General features: G+C 42.3%; 1 protein-coding gene across 5 annotated transcripts in view; it reads left to right on the top strand.

Annotated features, from left to right (window-relative positions):
• Window positions 1-16,982, top strand: part of sema5ba (sema domain, seven thrombospondin repeats (type 1 and type 1-like), transmembrane domain (TM) and short cytoplasmic domain, (semaphorin) 5Ba) — a 152,873-nt gene that overhangs the window by 120,295 nt on the left and 15,596 nt on the right. For all 5 annotated transcript variants that reach the window (XR_010915189.1, XM_067515983.1, XM_067515981.1 and 2 more), the window contains 6 exons: window positions 8,185-8,302; window positions 8,913-9,097; window positions 10,799-10,942; window positions 11,632-11,779; window positions 12,724-12,949; window positions 15,540-15,752. Coding sequence is in view for 4 of the 5 variants with exons in the window: in XM_067515983.1 (XP_067372084.1) it covers window positions 8,185-8,302; window positions 8,913-9,097; window positions 10,799-10,942; window positions 11,632-11,779; window positions 12,724-12,949; window positions 15,540-15,752 (1,034 nt within the window). In the remaining variant the exon portion in view is untranslated. The remainder of the gene's footprint in view (window positions 1-8,184; window positions 8,303-8,912; window positions 9,098-10,798; window positions 10,943-11,631; window positions 11,780-12,723; window positions 12,950-15,539; window positions 15,753-16,982) is intronic.

Raw genomic sequence — 16,982 nt, forward strand, 5'->3', positions numbered from 1 at the left:
TTTTTATTATTTTTTTTTTAACTTTTGATGATGAAGTAGTATTTGTACTAGTTGAATGTGCATTAAATATGATGCTGAATAGAAATTCTTTATTCTTTTTGCCATTTTGAAGTAAGGGGATGCGAAGTTTTGCACTCAATTGCACATCATTCCATCCTGCAGCCATCAGTGGCCCCTATCGAAACAAAGCTGAATCTTTGAAGCACAGCGCTGTGGCCCTGGATCGGGACTAATGAATCGGGGCAGTGCCCAAAATTCTCCAACTACAATAACAAAGTAGAGCCAGTCCTCGCTTTCTGAAAGGAGTCGTGTGGTACACACAGAATATATTATTGTTCATTTTATGTGTTTTGGCAGTAGATTCATTCTAACCTGGTTGGTCCTCTATTGAAAGTAATTATCTGTCCTCAACTAGGATTAATGTCTGGAAGACCTCGCCTATAATCATTAAAGACCTTATGGAACCAGACAAATGACTGGGGCGGTATCTGCTTGCTAGAGGAAATTAATTTGTTTTGCTGGGTTTTTTTCAGTAATGAAGTTCTGGATAATACAGAAAAAAAGCACTGTTCTAGTTTTTGTTTATATCTGAATCATAGTATGAAAAAAAAAATGTTTGTGAAGGTGCATCATATATTGCCGGAGAAATTTCTCTGAAGCCACATTTGTGTGTGTGTGTGTGTGTGAGAGAGAGAGGCAGGCCTTTTGCTCTGTCATATACAGCTCCAGGGTTAATCATGTGAAAATCTCCGTCTCGAGGGTGAGCGAGGGGAGAGAGACTCAGGGGCTGTTTGTCCAACCTCCTGTATCTCATCAGTGCTCTCAAGCAGGATCCTCAGCCAGCCACCACACTCCTTCAAAGTCAACTTTTTTTTTAGCATATAAATGGCTTGATGCCCCCCCCCCCCCTCCCCCCCTCAGCTGTTTGTGCTGGTTGTGTGTGCGTGTCTGCATATGGAGGACAGTCTATTCAGTGTGATTTGTGTGTGGGTTGGTACTTGGAAGAGTTCTCATATGCATGCTGCCTGATGAGTCAGCTCACTATTTCTACTAAATCCAAACTCCTAGACACATGGGAACATGTGTGCGTGCACACACACACACACACACACAAAATAAGATATGGATGAAATATGCGAGATGAGAGCCACAGAAAGGAATAGGAAGAGAGAGAAAAGCAGAGCAAGCAGCCAGAGTCCTATTTAAGACACAGTGAGGTGAAACGATAAGAAGTGTGTGTTGAGCTGAGGAATGGGGGGCGAGGTAGGACAGGCCGTCCTTAATCCAGTTTGTGATATTCTGCTCACTTCTGTGGCTCACTCATTCTTACAACGTTCCACATGCAGTGCAGCCGAAGGCAATCTGAGCTGCAGAATACAGCAGATGTCGGCCCGTCAATCAGTGTGACACCCGAGCTCCTATGGAGGGACAATGGCAAATTGGCGATTTTTGACTAGAGACTAAGTTTTAAAAAAAATGGGGCCAGTAGTGAATATGACTGAAATTAATATGTTATTTACAGTTCATTTCTGGAGACAGAAATGAAACCTTGTGTCCAGGCAGCCACGTGCACACGTTCCTACAACATAGGACAGATTAGCCATTTGAAACCGACTCTAAATACTGACACGGTGTAGATGTTAACTTCAATGAGTCTTGTGTTCCAGGTGAATATTAACCAAATCTAGCACCGATTTACACTTTTTTCATTGTTTATCATATTGTCAACATTGAAAATGGACAGTAGGGCAGAGAAATGTTAAAAGGTCAAACATTGGACACTTAACTGTACAACTATCATTAAGTATTTGAACTTGTGGCTGAATTCATGACTTGGTTTCAGACTTTTGAAGCTACACTAGATTCAAATACAGCATCTGACCATAAATTATCATTACCACAAACTTCTGCCCTTACTCCAGCTACTTTTTCCACTTTTACATCCTCTGTGCATCTCTCTCTAGGGGTTGATGGTCCAGTCTATGGGAAAGAATCCCACCTGCCGTTCTACTCCTTGTCTGAACACACTCGTCATCATTGTAAAGCTGCCTGAATGAGTCTTTTCTGTTGATGGCACCGGGTTGTGTGTGGCCATTTCAATATAGCCACACACACACACGCGCACACACCGATAACAGCTGAATATACTCCGATGGTTTATTGCTGGCAATGGCTTGTCTGTGGCTGCACATGCTACTTTTCACTGGCACACACATGAAGAGTGAGGGATAGTGGTATTTACAGTTCTGTGTTGGGCATCAGAGCAACATGCTGTAGAGAAAGTTAGAACTTTTCTACTTTGGAATAAAGTATCCAGCTGACAATGAATACTGTATGACACCGGGCAGTAGTTCTAATATGCCCATCAAGGCCTGTAGGCAGCATAAAATGAGAAATGTAATTGAAACGTGGAAAATTGGAAATCAAAGCTCAGCATGGCAACAAATCATTTACTTGTAATTAAACTTAAAATTCTGAACCCAACCTGTCCTGACATATTAAAACAGGAGTAGCAACCTGACCAGCAGGCTAATTAAATATGATCCTTGCTGCTGGTGGGCAGTACATGCATAAAGTGAAGTGGTGCATGACAAGGTTAAAATTTTTAACTAAATTACAAATCGACACAACAGGGATATTTTCACAAATTAAATTTTTAAACCTACACCAGGTTGTAACTGACCTTGTTTGCTGTGGAGCTTTTCTCAGGGATTGTGTTTATGCAGTGCGTTGTAAGAATACAGACCAGTGTTTATAAATGAATTAACCGTTAAGATGTTTCTTATATACCATAACCTGTGTTAAGTGTATAATTTGCAGAAATAAAGCCTATATTGCTGCAGCAACACTAACTGTTGCACCCCCCCCCCCCCCCCCCCCCCCCCCCCCATTTCTACATTGGTGACGTTTGTGAGCCCTGAGAGCAGAGTAATATTTTCTCTCTTTAACAAAGGTGGATTTTTTTTTTTTTCCCCCTCATGGTGCTAAATCTTTTCAACAGCCGGTGATTTGCAGCCCTTTAGTGATAGCTTGCAGACAAATGCTGCAGCCTGTGGGCCAGTGTGTGTGTGTTTGTCCTCTATTTGTGGTAATTATATTTGACCTGGGCAATTGGCACCCCTGGCTAACAGCACAACTCTGTCCTCCACCCAGCCCCTATCTCTCCATCTTGCTCAGTTAGTAAAGTGATTTATTTTGGCTGGAGCTGCATGCTAGCATAGCCACAATGTTGCATCCATCAGGGATTTTTCTTTTTTTCTACTGAGATTAGAAAGGCAGTGCCACTGCCAAATGATGGTGGAGGAAACTGCTGGTCTCACTTAGCACATATTGCTACAAACCCCAACTTGAAAACAAGTGCACTAGTTTTCTTTAAGGGCCTGGTTTACTCGACAGAACTGAAGTTGTCAGACAGGGAAATGGTGTCACATAGGTGTTTCAAGTGAATGTTAGAAGTCTTTTTTTTTTCGCTGCTTCTGCAGCTGGTGATAAGAAGGAAAGGCAAAGAGCATGAGGTGGTAGCAGTCGGAGAAGGAGGAAAATGAAACTAAAATAACCACAAGAAGGAGGCAAAGAGAAAACATTCAGTAAATGATGAGGATGAAAGGGAACAAACCAGCCTTTTTTGCAGTGAAGCCACCACTAACACACCTGCTCACATAAACATTACACTGTGTTACATGAGGTACAATTGTCCTGCTGGCGACAGTGACATTTCTCTCTGAAGGGCTTTGGCTCACTGTGCTGCTTGTGCACGTGTGCAATTAACAGCGACTGGGCGGCCGTCGCGAGGCCGAGGGCGCTCAGTCTGCCTGCAGCAGGGGTTTAAAGCAACATCAGGAAACTACTAAGTGGCCACCAAGAAAAACCACTGACCCTAAGCATCTCTGCTTCCACCTGAGTGAGTGTGTGTGTGTGTGTGTGTGGCCGCTTGTTAAAACCAGTGTATATGACATGTTGCACTGTAGCATCCACTATACTTTAGCATTAGTCCCTATAATATTTACAAGCTTACCGGTTAGGCAGAGCTCCAGACCTCACTGCTGCTAAGCTTGTATGACCAATCAGAGGAACACTTCACCAGCCAGGCACTGAGAGACTGAGGGATGGTTCACGCAGTAGATGTATTTGTTACCGCTCCAGAATGCTGTCACTTTCATTACAGCCTTTGTTCTGGCTGCAGCTCGGTGTAATCATTTTGCCCTCTGTCTCAGTCTCTTTCTCTTCGCTTCTGTCCACACTGCTTACTCACCCCTCCTCTGTCTTTCAGCTTTGGTTTGGCCCCACAATGTGTCTTAACCTCTAGCGCGCCACCTTTCAATTCCCCTGATGCTAACAAAGTCACACTACTGCTAGATAGATAGTAAAATGACAAATACATAAAAACAGTGGCTCTGATAGCCAGTTACACTTTGGGTCCAGCAAAATACCCACAATTGCTAAGCTCTTTGGATAATGAAGCTAGTATGGGGCCAAGGACACAAAAACCAAAAGAAGCAAAACGCCAATAAAATGTTCATGGCCATCATATCATATCAAGAATTTATGCAGGTTAAATTCACCGTTGTTCATCAGAAGGTACCTGGTATTTGAAGCATGTACATGTAAGTGATGGACAACTAGTAGGCTCCACGTGTTTTTCAGTGTCGGATATACATTTTATATGAATCTCATTCTCAGTCAGGAATAATGCAACTCCAGGTTGTGAACATTGATTTTGGTGCTTGTCTAAGCTGCAGTGCTTCTCTGCCAACATGAGGGTTCCCAGCTCCACTGTCATTTTAAGTTTCCATACCTAAACCTTAGCTGGTTCCAAAAGTGGAAAGATTAGCCAACGACATTCACCTATGTGATCTAAGCTGTTAGTCTTTCTGTGGTCTGTTTAGAGTTTCCCTGCTCTCCGTCTATCAGTGTTTGTTTCCTCCTGGTTCAAAGACATGCAGGTTAATTAGCGGCTCGGAATTGGCTGTCAGCTTCGTGACAGGCTTCCGACCTGTCCAGCTTGTGTTCTGCCTGTGGCAGACGTGGGCTAAGGGATAAGCCAGTGTAGATAATGGATGGACAGGATTGTAAACCATTCAGAGTGGATAAGCGGGTTCAAGTCTGGATTCAGATAAATTGGCTGGACTGATAAAACAATTCATCATGAGCAGACCCATGCTGATAGTCCTGAAGTGACGACAGTTCAGCTCTACTGTTTTTCCTTTTTGTTTTCTCATCTTATCTCCTGTATCTCGGTTTCTTTTATCACTTCCTCTCTCTAGTTTAATAATTGTCCTACCATCTATCAGCTTGCCTTTTAATATATTTATAATTTCTTGTCCTTTCTCTCTCTCTCTGTCTTCCCAGTGCTCCCCTGTGATGATGCAGCTCCTTTTATTCACCAGGGCCTAAAATTGTCTATGGGGACAGCAGGCTGTTTTTGGCAGTCAGCCATCTCACTTTTGTTTTACTTATGTGTGTGTGTGTTTTTTTTTTCTTTCTTTCTGAAACCTGGCACCATCAGTCTTTAGCCTGGCTCCAACTGGACCTAATTGGATGTATTAGTGCTGAGTGCTAGCAGGAGTTCTGTGTTTTCGATTCATCATGAGCAGCCTTCCTAAAAGCCAGCCGGGCCCAGCACAGCAGGGAAAAAAGCCTTAGGGACAGGCTCTCCCCTGGAGGGAGGATGAGGAGTGCGAGCATGTCAGCGGTGGTCTCCTGAGAGTCACTGCAAAGAAGGACTTAGATGGGGAGAGCTGGGTGTATACAGACTCACAGACATATGCTTAACTGTGTCAGACCCTCCGAATGGCTTCAGTTAACATATTCACAGTGCTAAAGTTAATACTGCTTTGTTCTGATCCATAATTTGCCAGTTCTGCGGATCATTATTAGCAATTATACACTGATGGCCTGCCATTAAAAACAAGGGTGAACTATGTTTTTATGCTCTGTTGTTAAGGGGCCAGTAATAAAAGGAGACACTGGTTTTTACAGCAATCACAAACGATTTAAACCCCCAATTACAGTCACAGACAGAATCTGGCTGATTTATCTTCTGATGCCAGTCGGCCAGACACATTGTCACATGGACTGGTGGGTTTTGCCACTCAGTTTAAAATTTAACAGGCAGTGTTCCATGGCTTTTTTGATTTGATAGTGTGCCAATGAGCACACATACAACTGAATTAAATATGAGTCCGCGTCCCACAGACTTGTCAAGGCAAAGGTCACACATAAGGTGGCACTTCTACTGTAAAGAGACCCACCCTCACAGTGCACACAGCCTGAAAACACTCTCTCACACACACACTAACACAAACAAAACACCCCTAAAAGACAATATACAGGAGTGTGAGTGTGGGGTTCAGCACACCCCTGTTTGAATATCATATTTCTTCAGCATTAACACCTATCCCCATGTGCACTGTTATCAAGTCTGTCAGTATTTCTTTCCAGCTGATATATTTTTCTGAGCATGAACGGCTCGGTCGGCTTTTTTTCACATTTCAACCAGCATTTTTCTCTAAATTAATGCAAACACACTGAATCCAGGACTAAGCATGTCTTTCCCCGAGTTCTGTGGTTTTCCAGTCTGTCTTTTGGCACATTTTACCTCGAGGTAATTAGGCTTCAACTCTCCCCCACACCTCGTTTTCATATAACATTATAACATCCTTGAAATATGCACCTATTAATTGTTACGCTCAGCTGATCTCTGTAATGGTGAGTGTGTGCGCGTGTCTATGTTGGTAATCTGATGATGCAAAGCCACACATAAGAGCCATCACAGACACAATATGGCTGACCTTGAGCCCAAATTACATCATGCTCCCTCCTCGTGCCCTTTCAAATGGACTGTTAGGTTCACTGAACTGTGAATTTGCTGCCGGCCTCATTATGATTATTGTTTCATCTGTATTGGAGAGTACATCCAGCATTGCTGTAATAGTGTCTCTTAATTAAACTGACAGACAAGAAGGTTAGCAGTGAATGAGTCTGGCTCATGAAGGAAGTTTTCCCTTATCTGGCCATGACACAGATCACCAGAGAACATGCCCTGTCTCCTCCCCTCTCCTCCCCCCCCCCCCCCCGTGCTCACTGATCTTTGTCTGTGGGGTCACCTCTGATGTGCTGGCTAAGCAGTAATGTCTTTATTGAATCTCCGCTGACCTTCGGTTCACCACAGAGCCTCGGACCTGGCACAGAGAGCTGTATCAACACTTGGGAGATTCCTCGGCCTCTGAGCTAAAACATTGCAGGAATCTTTAAATAAACCACAAAGGTCCATGCCAAGAAACAAAAGAAAACAGGGGGAAAGAAAACCCACACACATAATCTGTCTCTCCTTTCGGTTGAACGCAAAGAGACGAAGAATCTACAACAGTGTGGAGGTTAATGAAAAGGGAGAGACAAAAGGGGGATGTGAAGGAGAGGACGAGAGGGAGGCAGAAAGTGAGGGGAATCTTTAAGAGGGAGAAGTAATCAGTTGTTCAGTTTGGATGACTTTATCCTGCATTCCTGAGGCATTCAGATCAGCTCTGGCAGCTAAGCTTTGTCATTAACAGCTTTAGATTTAATTAGCCGTCATTAAGCTTCAGTTTTACTGGAGGAGCTAACAAATATTTAATCACTGTTTGGGAGATGTACCATGTGCAGCGATGTTTGTGTGAGAGTTGAAAGAGGTACAATGCACTTAAGTCTGTTATTTCGAATGTATAATAGGTCCAGTGTGTTTGGATATGACTTAAATCAAAGAGGTCCCCTGATGTCTAAACATTGTCTTTATTTGATTAACTTTTTTGACCTCTCTGCATTCTCGTATCCCACTCACTGCTTCATTTGTATTTATTTAGGAACAACTTAATTCTAAATCCACTTTTGCGACTCAGTACAGTAATCTGATCCTGTTCCCAGTCCTACCGTGCAACATCACTTGTTTGACTTTTTCTGGCTTTTACTCTCCTCGCCTGCAGTACAAGACATCGTGCTCATGTTAAAACAAGAATCAGCTGCTTGGTGGAAAACAACATGCATTTTGTGCATGTTTAAAACTGTAAACAAAACTGCTTGTTCATTTCATTTACTTTTTTATTTAGTGACGTTGATTCAGATGTAAAATACAATGTATACTGTCTTTGTATAACCATTAAACTACTCCCCCTCTTCCTTCTCCCTCCTCCTCTCTCCTGTCCCCCGCAGGCTATGCTTGGAGGCGAGGGACCCCTACTGTGGTTGGGACTTCAGGCAGCGCAGATGCACCACTCTGGAGGACAGCTCTAACATGAGCCAGTGGAGGCAGAACATCACTGTTTGTCCGGTAAGAGCGACATCACTGCAGCATTTCCTGTAAGAGAGAGGGACTAATTCACGCACCTCACTGATGTCATCTTTCACATCATACTGGTTTAAATCATCTCTGATGAGTGTGTAATACAAAGCAGGGCAGGATGTAGAGTGTAGTAAAGGGAGAAGTAGTTGGAACGGCCTGAATTGAAATCAATTAGACTTAAATTAACTGGATAGAATTTGGCTGAAGGGAGGCAAATTGCAGTAAATTTATTCCCTAACATTTCCCCTGAAAACTCCGTCTTCTACTGGCAGCCTAGCAGCCGGGTGGCTCATCTAGGGGTCTGGTAGCTTAACGGGTAGAGCATCAGGCTGGGCTGCAGAGGTCTCCTGGACCAAATCCCAGCCCATGCACCAGTTGTGTCCTTAATCAAGACTTTCAGCGCTAGCTCCCTGGCCACCACCTGTGGCTGCCCGCTGCTTCCCTAGAAATATGTGTTAAAGCCAAGAATGAACTTTATTACATATACAGTATGTGCAACATGTGCTCACTGATGACAATAAATCTTCTAATCTAATTTAATCTGACTTACCCACGTGTTTATTGGAAATAACCTACACATTTGTTTGCTGTTGTCCAGCTGCGGAACCAGACCACAAACGGCGGCTTTGGACCATGGGCACCATGGCAACCCTGCAACAATGATGATGGTGTGGATGGTGTAAGCTCCTGTTTGTGTCGCTCACGGTCTTGTGACAGTCCCGCCCCTCGATGTGGAGGCAAGAGCTGTGAGGGCCCCACCATCGAAGTGGCCAACTGCTCGAGGTAGGGATGATAATTAAAATATTACCCCCTATAGTATAAGCATCACATTACAATAATAACATTCTTGATGTTTTATTTGTAGGCATATTAAGTACAGCTATGGTTTAAATTATGGAGAATCACAGGTTCAATCATTTATTATTTTATTATCATTTATTTATAATTTATTTTAATTAAGGCAGTGTCTTAACCTGCTTTTGGTAATGAAATGAAAATAAGATCTACAAGAACTGTCCAGATAATAATTAGAGAGACTCATTCATTCTTTTACCCCACGGTGAATTACTGCAACAGTCTTTTTCGATCCTCCCACAGCACGGCCCAATCTGAAAAGCCAGTTCTACCAGGAAGCAGAACCATGGACATTAAATCTGTTTCTTGACTAATTACATTGGAAGAAATTCTGAAGGGCTTTTTTCTAGTTTTCAAATTACTTAGTAGCCTCTAGGCAAAAACACATTTCTGATACATAGGTACAGTATCTCGAATAGCTCGAGTCTCTCTACTGCATATTTACTTTATTCAATTTTGGGCTACTGATTTCTGTAACTATTCATTTTATTCATTGATTATTGTTCCTCTTGTGTTTTAACAGTTTCTAATGCATTTATTTGCCTCCTGTAAAACACTTTGTTGGAAAGGTAGTTTATAGGTAAACCTTTCTAAAAACAGAGTTTAAACTACAGATCTACAGTATTATTTCAAATATGTAGAAATGCGTTATAACATAAGTACTGATAACACGATAATACAAGCAGCTATTGAATGTCCGTCAGTTTAATAAGAGGGATCCTTCCTTTTTTTATCTTCCTGGGGTTTTTTACATTTTTTGTATTGCTCCCCAATAATTATTTTCTCCCCTTTTCCAAGGGTCTGAAGACAGTAGATATGATCATTGCACACACAAAAAAGCCCACTGAGGAGAATATGTAATCAGGCTACATAATAAAATTTACATTTTGATATGATCTAGATCATATTTTAAATAGAAACATGGTACAAATTGAAGTTGGCTAAGCTTATGCTGTATTATGGTGCAGCTCACTGGACACTTTCAAGCTGTAATTATTATAAAGTTGTGATTCAGCACATAAAGCTTCTCAACAAATGATTCAGATCCACAATGAGATAAACTCTTGACATCATTGTGCCACTGTAACAGTCACGTGATGATTGAGGATGAAGCAGCCACCTTAGGGCAGTATTTACGCCCTGGCAGAACATAAGATAAATCATGAACGTGGGGAATCTTATTAGAAAATGTAAGTGACATCCAGGTTCTCCTTGTGACACCTGGTACAAGCACTGTCTTCAGCAGAATTGGCCAATCAGTGTTACAGAGAACAGAGACGAGACAAATAGTTTCGGCACCTTCGTCCCACCGGATATCTGCCAGATTCAATCCTTGGTGTCGAAATTGAATTGTGTTTTTGCAGAAAGTGGCAATTAAATCATGAGGAGAGCTACCCAGGCACAAAGCACTTAAGCAAATTGAATGAATGTTTCCTAGTCAGATTGTGTGCTGTGTGTTCCCTGTGTGCAGGGGTTCAGAATCAGACCCATGATTAGACCGAGCTAAATGCATTAGGCAGAACCTTGTGAAAGAGAGAGAATAATACTAAAAGCATTGGTGAATAATTATGCAGGATTTTTGAAACATTAAAAATAAGTTAATGCCTTTTCATGTCTCTGTTGCAATAGAAATGGGGGATGGACACCCTGGTCATCATGGGGACAGTGCAGCACAACCTGTGGTACGGGCTTCGAGCTGCGCCAGCGTTCTTGTAATAACCCTTCGCCCAGACATGGTGGCCGTGTGTGTGTGGGTCCGAGCAGGGATGAGAGGTGAGGATAAAGTTGCAAAGGTAACTTGGATAAATCCGAACTCTAAAACCCTGAAGACTGCTACAATCAAATAATGAACTCATGCTTATAATACCGTGTCCCACTGAGAGCAAGTGAGCTAATAAAGTATGCAAACATGGTGCAAATGATAAGTGGGATATTTGGGATGTCATATCTGTATCGTAATGCATCAGTGCAAAGGTATGATCCAGTAGAGATTAGATCTTTTCCTTTTACTCTGCTGAGTTATGGCTCAGTTGATATCGGAGCTGTTTTGGGCAAGAAAAGGGAATTTCACATCCAACTGGATCAGTAAAAACAACAAAATAGCCTTCAGTTACACATTATACAGTATGGGCTATTTAACGGTTTTCTCACAGGACATCTGGGCCTGCCGAACGCTTACAAAGGTCTTTTTGTTTTTCTTGCACTGCTTGCAGTGATTAAGCTTTTATTTGGTTTATAGTAGGTGTCTGTTAATTAGAGGTGGGATACAAACAGCGGCCTGTCAAAGTATGATGTTTATATGTCCAACCATCCTCTCATAAAGAGGTTTTCACATTTTGTACTGTATCATATCACATGAGTTTGCTTCTCAGTCATTATGTTCATTCAGTGTAATCTGTCACTGAAAATAAAGTCCAAAATTATCATTTAGCATTCCCCTCTCCTCACTACCATCTCCACAGGTTCTGCAATGAAGGGGTGCCCTGTCCTCAGCCTATTTTCTGGTCGCCCTGGGGCTCCTGGACAAAGTGCAGCACAGAGTGTGGGGGAGGTGTCCACTCCAGGGTGCGCGCCTGTGAGAATGGCAACAGCTGCCCAGGATGTGCACTGGTAAGAAACACACTCAAAGGCCTGGAGGAGCAAAGACCCAGAGGAAAATCTATGCCACTGTACAGTGTTTATGGCGGGGCAAATTAAAAAAAAACATAAAAAATTAACAATTGTCAGAAAATGTCTTTTTTGTTGCACAACCGCCAGTTTAAAAAAGTGAGCATAACGGGTGATGATGACATCAGACAAACATATTTTTCATTTTCCCTTGTGGTGTTGAATGGCTCAGCTGCAGTAAATACACTGACAGCATGTCTCCATTTAGCTTTTTGTTTAAAAAAAATATCCGTTAAATGTCAAAACACAAAATGTCACATTTCCTTTTATTAATGTGAAAAATGCAGGGTGTTGTTGGCCCCTGTGTGTTGATTGACAGTCTCTGGGGACCACCTGGAATTCAGTTTTCAACAGATGAAGAGGAAACATTTAAATTTAATCAATATTTAAGTATCTCCAAACACAGAACATGGTTGTACTCTTTTATAGAAACAGTACAGATAAGACACTTGTTTGTCTTCTTACCAAGAGCAAAACATTAGGATAAACTCCAGCTCATTTAAAGACTGATAAACGTCCCCTTCAATTAGCACTTGGACCGATCTCTCAAAAATGAATTAAGACATTTCCAGGACATTCTTTGACATTAATGTTTACTCAAGAATGAGTTGACGACTGATCCTAATGACTGCTGGATCTTCCATCTGTACACAACGAAAATCAATTTGCCAGAGGGTGAAGCCTTGAAATGTTAATAAAACATGGGGATAGGACAAGTACACTCCTAGGATAAACAGTGCTAGTTAACAAAATAATCAGTAAACTAGTGTTTCACTAAAAACTGGCGTTGTGTGGTGTTATGGATATTGTAGTGTAAAGAAATCTTTTAGCAGGCCTTTACATAAACCAAACTCAAAAGCCCACTTTGCCCCCATCTTTTTATTCAGGAGTACAAGGCCTGTAACCTGGAGGCATGTCCCGAGGTGAAGAGGAACACACCTTGGACCCCATGGATGCCTGTCAATGTAACTCAGGGCGGAGCTCGTCAGGAGCAGAGGATGCGCTACATGTGCCGAGCCCACTTATCGGACCCCCACGAGCTGCAGATTGGACGCAGGAAGGTGGAGACACGCTTCTGTCCTAATGATGGTACAGCAGTGTGCGAGACAGACAGTAAGTTCTACATTCAAGGGAAACCCTGGCCTAAAATAGCATTGACAAACTGATCTGTTTTATTTAACCAGAATCAACTCACATGAGCCTTGGTTACAAACTGTTACAGCTGATTTACACAGACCATATCATAGTCTGTGGCATCAGTAGCCTATTGAACCCAAATTGAGCAAGATCCAAAAATCTTCCTGAGAGGCTGAATGCCTCTTTTGAAGGTTGCCGTGACCGTCTCCAAGTAAATGGTTAAACATGTTTCACCTTAATAAACCACAACAACCTCTTTGGACTCTGTTGGTACCAGTATCAGTTGGAGCCTTTGCTCACCATGTGCCTTTTCTTTTAAATCAATAACCACGCATCCAGAAAGTATGAACTTTTTCCACATTTTGTTACGTTAGTCTTATTCCAAAATGGATTAAATTCATTATTTTCCTCAAAATCCTACAAATAATACCCCACAATGACAACGTGAAAGAAGTGTGCCAATCTTTGCAAAAATATTAAAAATAAAAACTAAACAAAGAAAATAATAATTACATGTACATAAGTATTCACGGCCTTTGCCATGACACTCAAAATTGAACTCTGGTGCATCCTGTTTCCACTGATCATCTTTGAGATGTTTCTGCAACTTGACTGGAGTCCACCTGTGGGAAATTCACTTCTTTGGACATGATTTGGTAAAGCATACACATGTCTATATAAGGTCCCACAGTTAACCGTGCATGTCAGGGCACAAACCAAGCCATGAAGTCCAAGGAATTGTCAGTAGACCTCAAAGACAGGATTGTATTGAGGCACAGATCTGGGGAAGGGTACCGAAACTTTTCTGCAGCATTGATAGTCCCAATGAGCACAGTGGCCTCCATTTTCTGTAAATGGAAAATTTTGGAACCACCGGGACTCTTCCTAGAGTGGGGTGGCCGGCCAAACTAAGCGATCGAGAGAGAAGGGCCTCAGTCAGGGAGGTGACCAAGAACCCGATGGAGAGTCTGAAAGAGCCCCAGTGTGTCTGTGGCGAGAGGAGAACCTTCCAGAAGAACAAGAATCTTTGCAGCACTTCAGCAATCAGGCCTGTATGGTAGAGTGGCCAGACAGAAACCACTCCTCAGTAAAAGGCACATGGCAGCCTGCCTGAAGGACTCTCAGACTATGAAAAATTAAATTCTCTGGTTTGATGAAACAAAGATTAAACTCTTTGGCCTGAATGCCAAGTGCCATGTCTGGAGGAAACCAGGCACCGCTCACCACCTGGCCAATACCTTCCCTACAGTAAAGACTAGAACTTGATTGAACATCTCTGTAGAGATCTGAAAATGGCTGTGCACCGACGCTCCCCATCCAACCTGATGGAGCTTGAGAGCTACTGCAAAGAAGAATGGGAGAAACTGCCCAAAAATAAGTGTGTCAAGCTTGTAACATCATACTCAAAAAGACTTGAGGCTGTAATTGGGGCTAAAGGTGCTTCAACAAAGTATTAAGCAAAGATTTCAAACAAACTTTTTTCACGTTGTCATTATGGGGTATTGTTTGTAGAATTTTGAGGAGAATAATGAATTTGATTCATTTTGGAATAAGGCTGTAACATAAACAAATGTGGAAAAAGTTAAGCGCTGGGAAAACTGTAAAACTCAAAACCTCTCATCTTTTCTATACTCCTCCCTACTTTCATTGGCTCCATAGCCATTGTAGCCTCAACTACAACTTCTTACCCTCAACTGTTTATCTTTTGGGAACGTTACGGTTTTTATTTGTAATGATTTAAGCGGTGTGTGTCTGATGTTTCATTTATTCTCGGCTCTCTGCAGAGTCTCCTTGGGGTGATACTCCACTATAAATACACTTAATGTTAAAGAGAGAGAGTCGCTTGATTTCATTGTCAGTTCAAGTTTAATGCTCCAATTTCCACCTTAGGGACACAGCTGCCTTAATTAATGTCAACTTTGTGGATTTTTCTTCAACCTATAATTATCTGAGTTTTAAGTGGGATTTGATAGAAAATTGGCAGAGAAGCAAAAGGGGCAGTCTGTGCATGTGTAAATGAAGAGAAACGGACTGTACGACAGTTATCATGTATGAATCCAGTGGGAAGGCAGCAGTGTGATTTCTCCCATTAGGAGCGTGACATGTTGAAAAGGCCCTTCCTGTTAGCTTCCCTACATGCTGTTAGTGATGGGGTCGCAGTCCGGCACTCTCACATACACAGCTACATAGGGTTACGGTCCAGTGTTCTCCACTAGTGGCTTTTTCATGCCCCTCTCTCCTGAATCGATTACCTGTCTCCTCCCTGTCAGACTCCTGGGGGGTGGGCCGCATCGCCTCTTGACAAACTGATGAAACACAGACTGTGAGGGGACTGTGAGATGCATGAGATACACAGATCGAGTTTGGGAGAGGGACAGACGGGAAAAATCTGCCTGCTGGCAAAGTCGTACACTGTGTGACTTGCACTCAAAGGATCTGCATGCCTCATATCCCTCGTTTAAATTCTTTAAACTCTCAATCTGATAGCACTGCACATATTTCTGTGCCTTTAATCCAAGCTGGAACATTTTTTTTTTCTTTTCTACTGCCTTCTTTCTGTCTGTAGCCCTTGTTGAGGAACTCCTGAAGACACCAGTGGTTAGAGTGGCGGGTGCCAGCTGGTCCTCGTGGGAGACCTGGTCTAGCTGCTCACAAAGTTGCGCTAAAGGCTACCGCACTCGCCGGAGAACCTGCTCTGGTCCAGAGGGGAAGAGTGCTCCAGTTGCATGCCGTGGTTCACCTGTTGAGTACCAAGACTGTAACGTCCAGCCTTGTCCTGGTGAGTGAAAACGCACCGAAAACCCCGTCACAAAATAACAAAAAGTAAAAAGTATTTGTCTCTTTACTTGCTATCACATGAACTATATTCTGAGCTATATTCTAAAGTTATTACAAGATTTCTTTGTTAACAGCAAACTGAAAAAACATTTTTGATATAGGGACATCACATATTTTTACATTTTAAAGAGAAGAACAATAAAAACACTACTGTTCACATGTACATGTCATTCAGCTGTTGGTGTTTTCATACCTGGATGGACAACAGACCCTTCACATAAAGTACATAAAGTCTGATGTTCTCCTAACTCTTACCTTTTTTTGTATATTAGAGGTTCATAAAGAAAAGACATGCACTCAAGAGACTGAGATGGAGACAGAGTGACAGGGAGTTCAATAGTAGTGGTAAAATACTGCTGAGTGGATCATTAGCTTCATTAGCTAATGGTTACCAGCAGCTGCAGGCCGTGCAGGGAAAGACCTGGCACAAATAAAGTTACTTATTTAAAGCTCCTCATCAAACCATAATCATAAAGATAAGCGGATTTCTGCGGGCGCCTCAGCGGAACGTGTTCCACACGCTGATTTGGCAGCAACCCTCCCAAATTTTTGTATTTTTTATTTTTTTTTTAAATAATCCGGGCTTGGAAGCGGCACCAGGGTGGCACTTGATGGCTGGGTGGGGCCACACCTGGTGGGGTGGGATTCGAGGCCATATGATATGATATGAATTCCTTAATAATAAAAAAGATATTTTTTCTTATTTAAAAAAATATTTATGAAAGGCACCATATTTATAATTGTCGTTTGTCACACCTGACATCTGACACCAAGGCAAATTCCTGGTACTGATGGGTGTTAACTGTGCCTAACAATAAATTGGTTTGGATTGGTTTGTATAAAGCTGATCAAATTCCTTTAGTGTATTTAAATGTCAGTCATCTGTATTTACAAGAATTCCTTAGTGGTTAGCTTAGCATCTGACTAATGTAACCTAAGCAAGCCCCATGTGAGGCAGCCTGGTTAGCTCCCGCTAGGAGTAATGTTTATGCCATGAGAGTCATGTGCACAGCTAATCTCACTGCACCTGTCCTGGGTACACATGCAGGTGAGAAGGACAAGGCCAGCAGCAAAAAAGTAGCGTGAGTGCAAAATAGTAATTGATGAGATTAGATAGAAGGACGGAGACAAAATAGGTTGCTTGGGAGACCGAAATGAAGAAAGTGCTGGT

The sequence above is a fragment of the Channa argus genome, chromosome 9 (assembly GCF_033026475.1).
Source record: "Channa argus isolate prfri chromosome 9, Channa argus male v1.0, whole genome shotgun sequence".
In the NCBI taxonomy this organism is placed as follows: domain Eukaryota; kingdom Metazoa; phylum Chordata; class Actinopteri; order Anabantiformes; family Channidae; genus Channa; species Channa argus.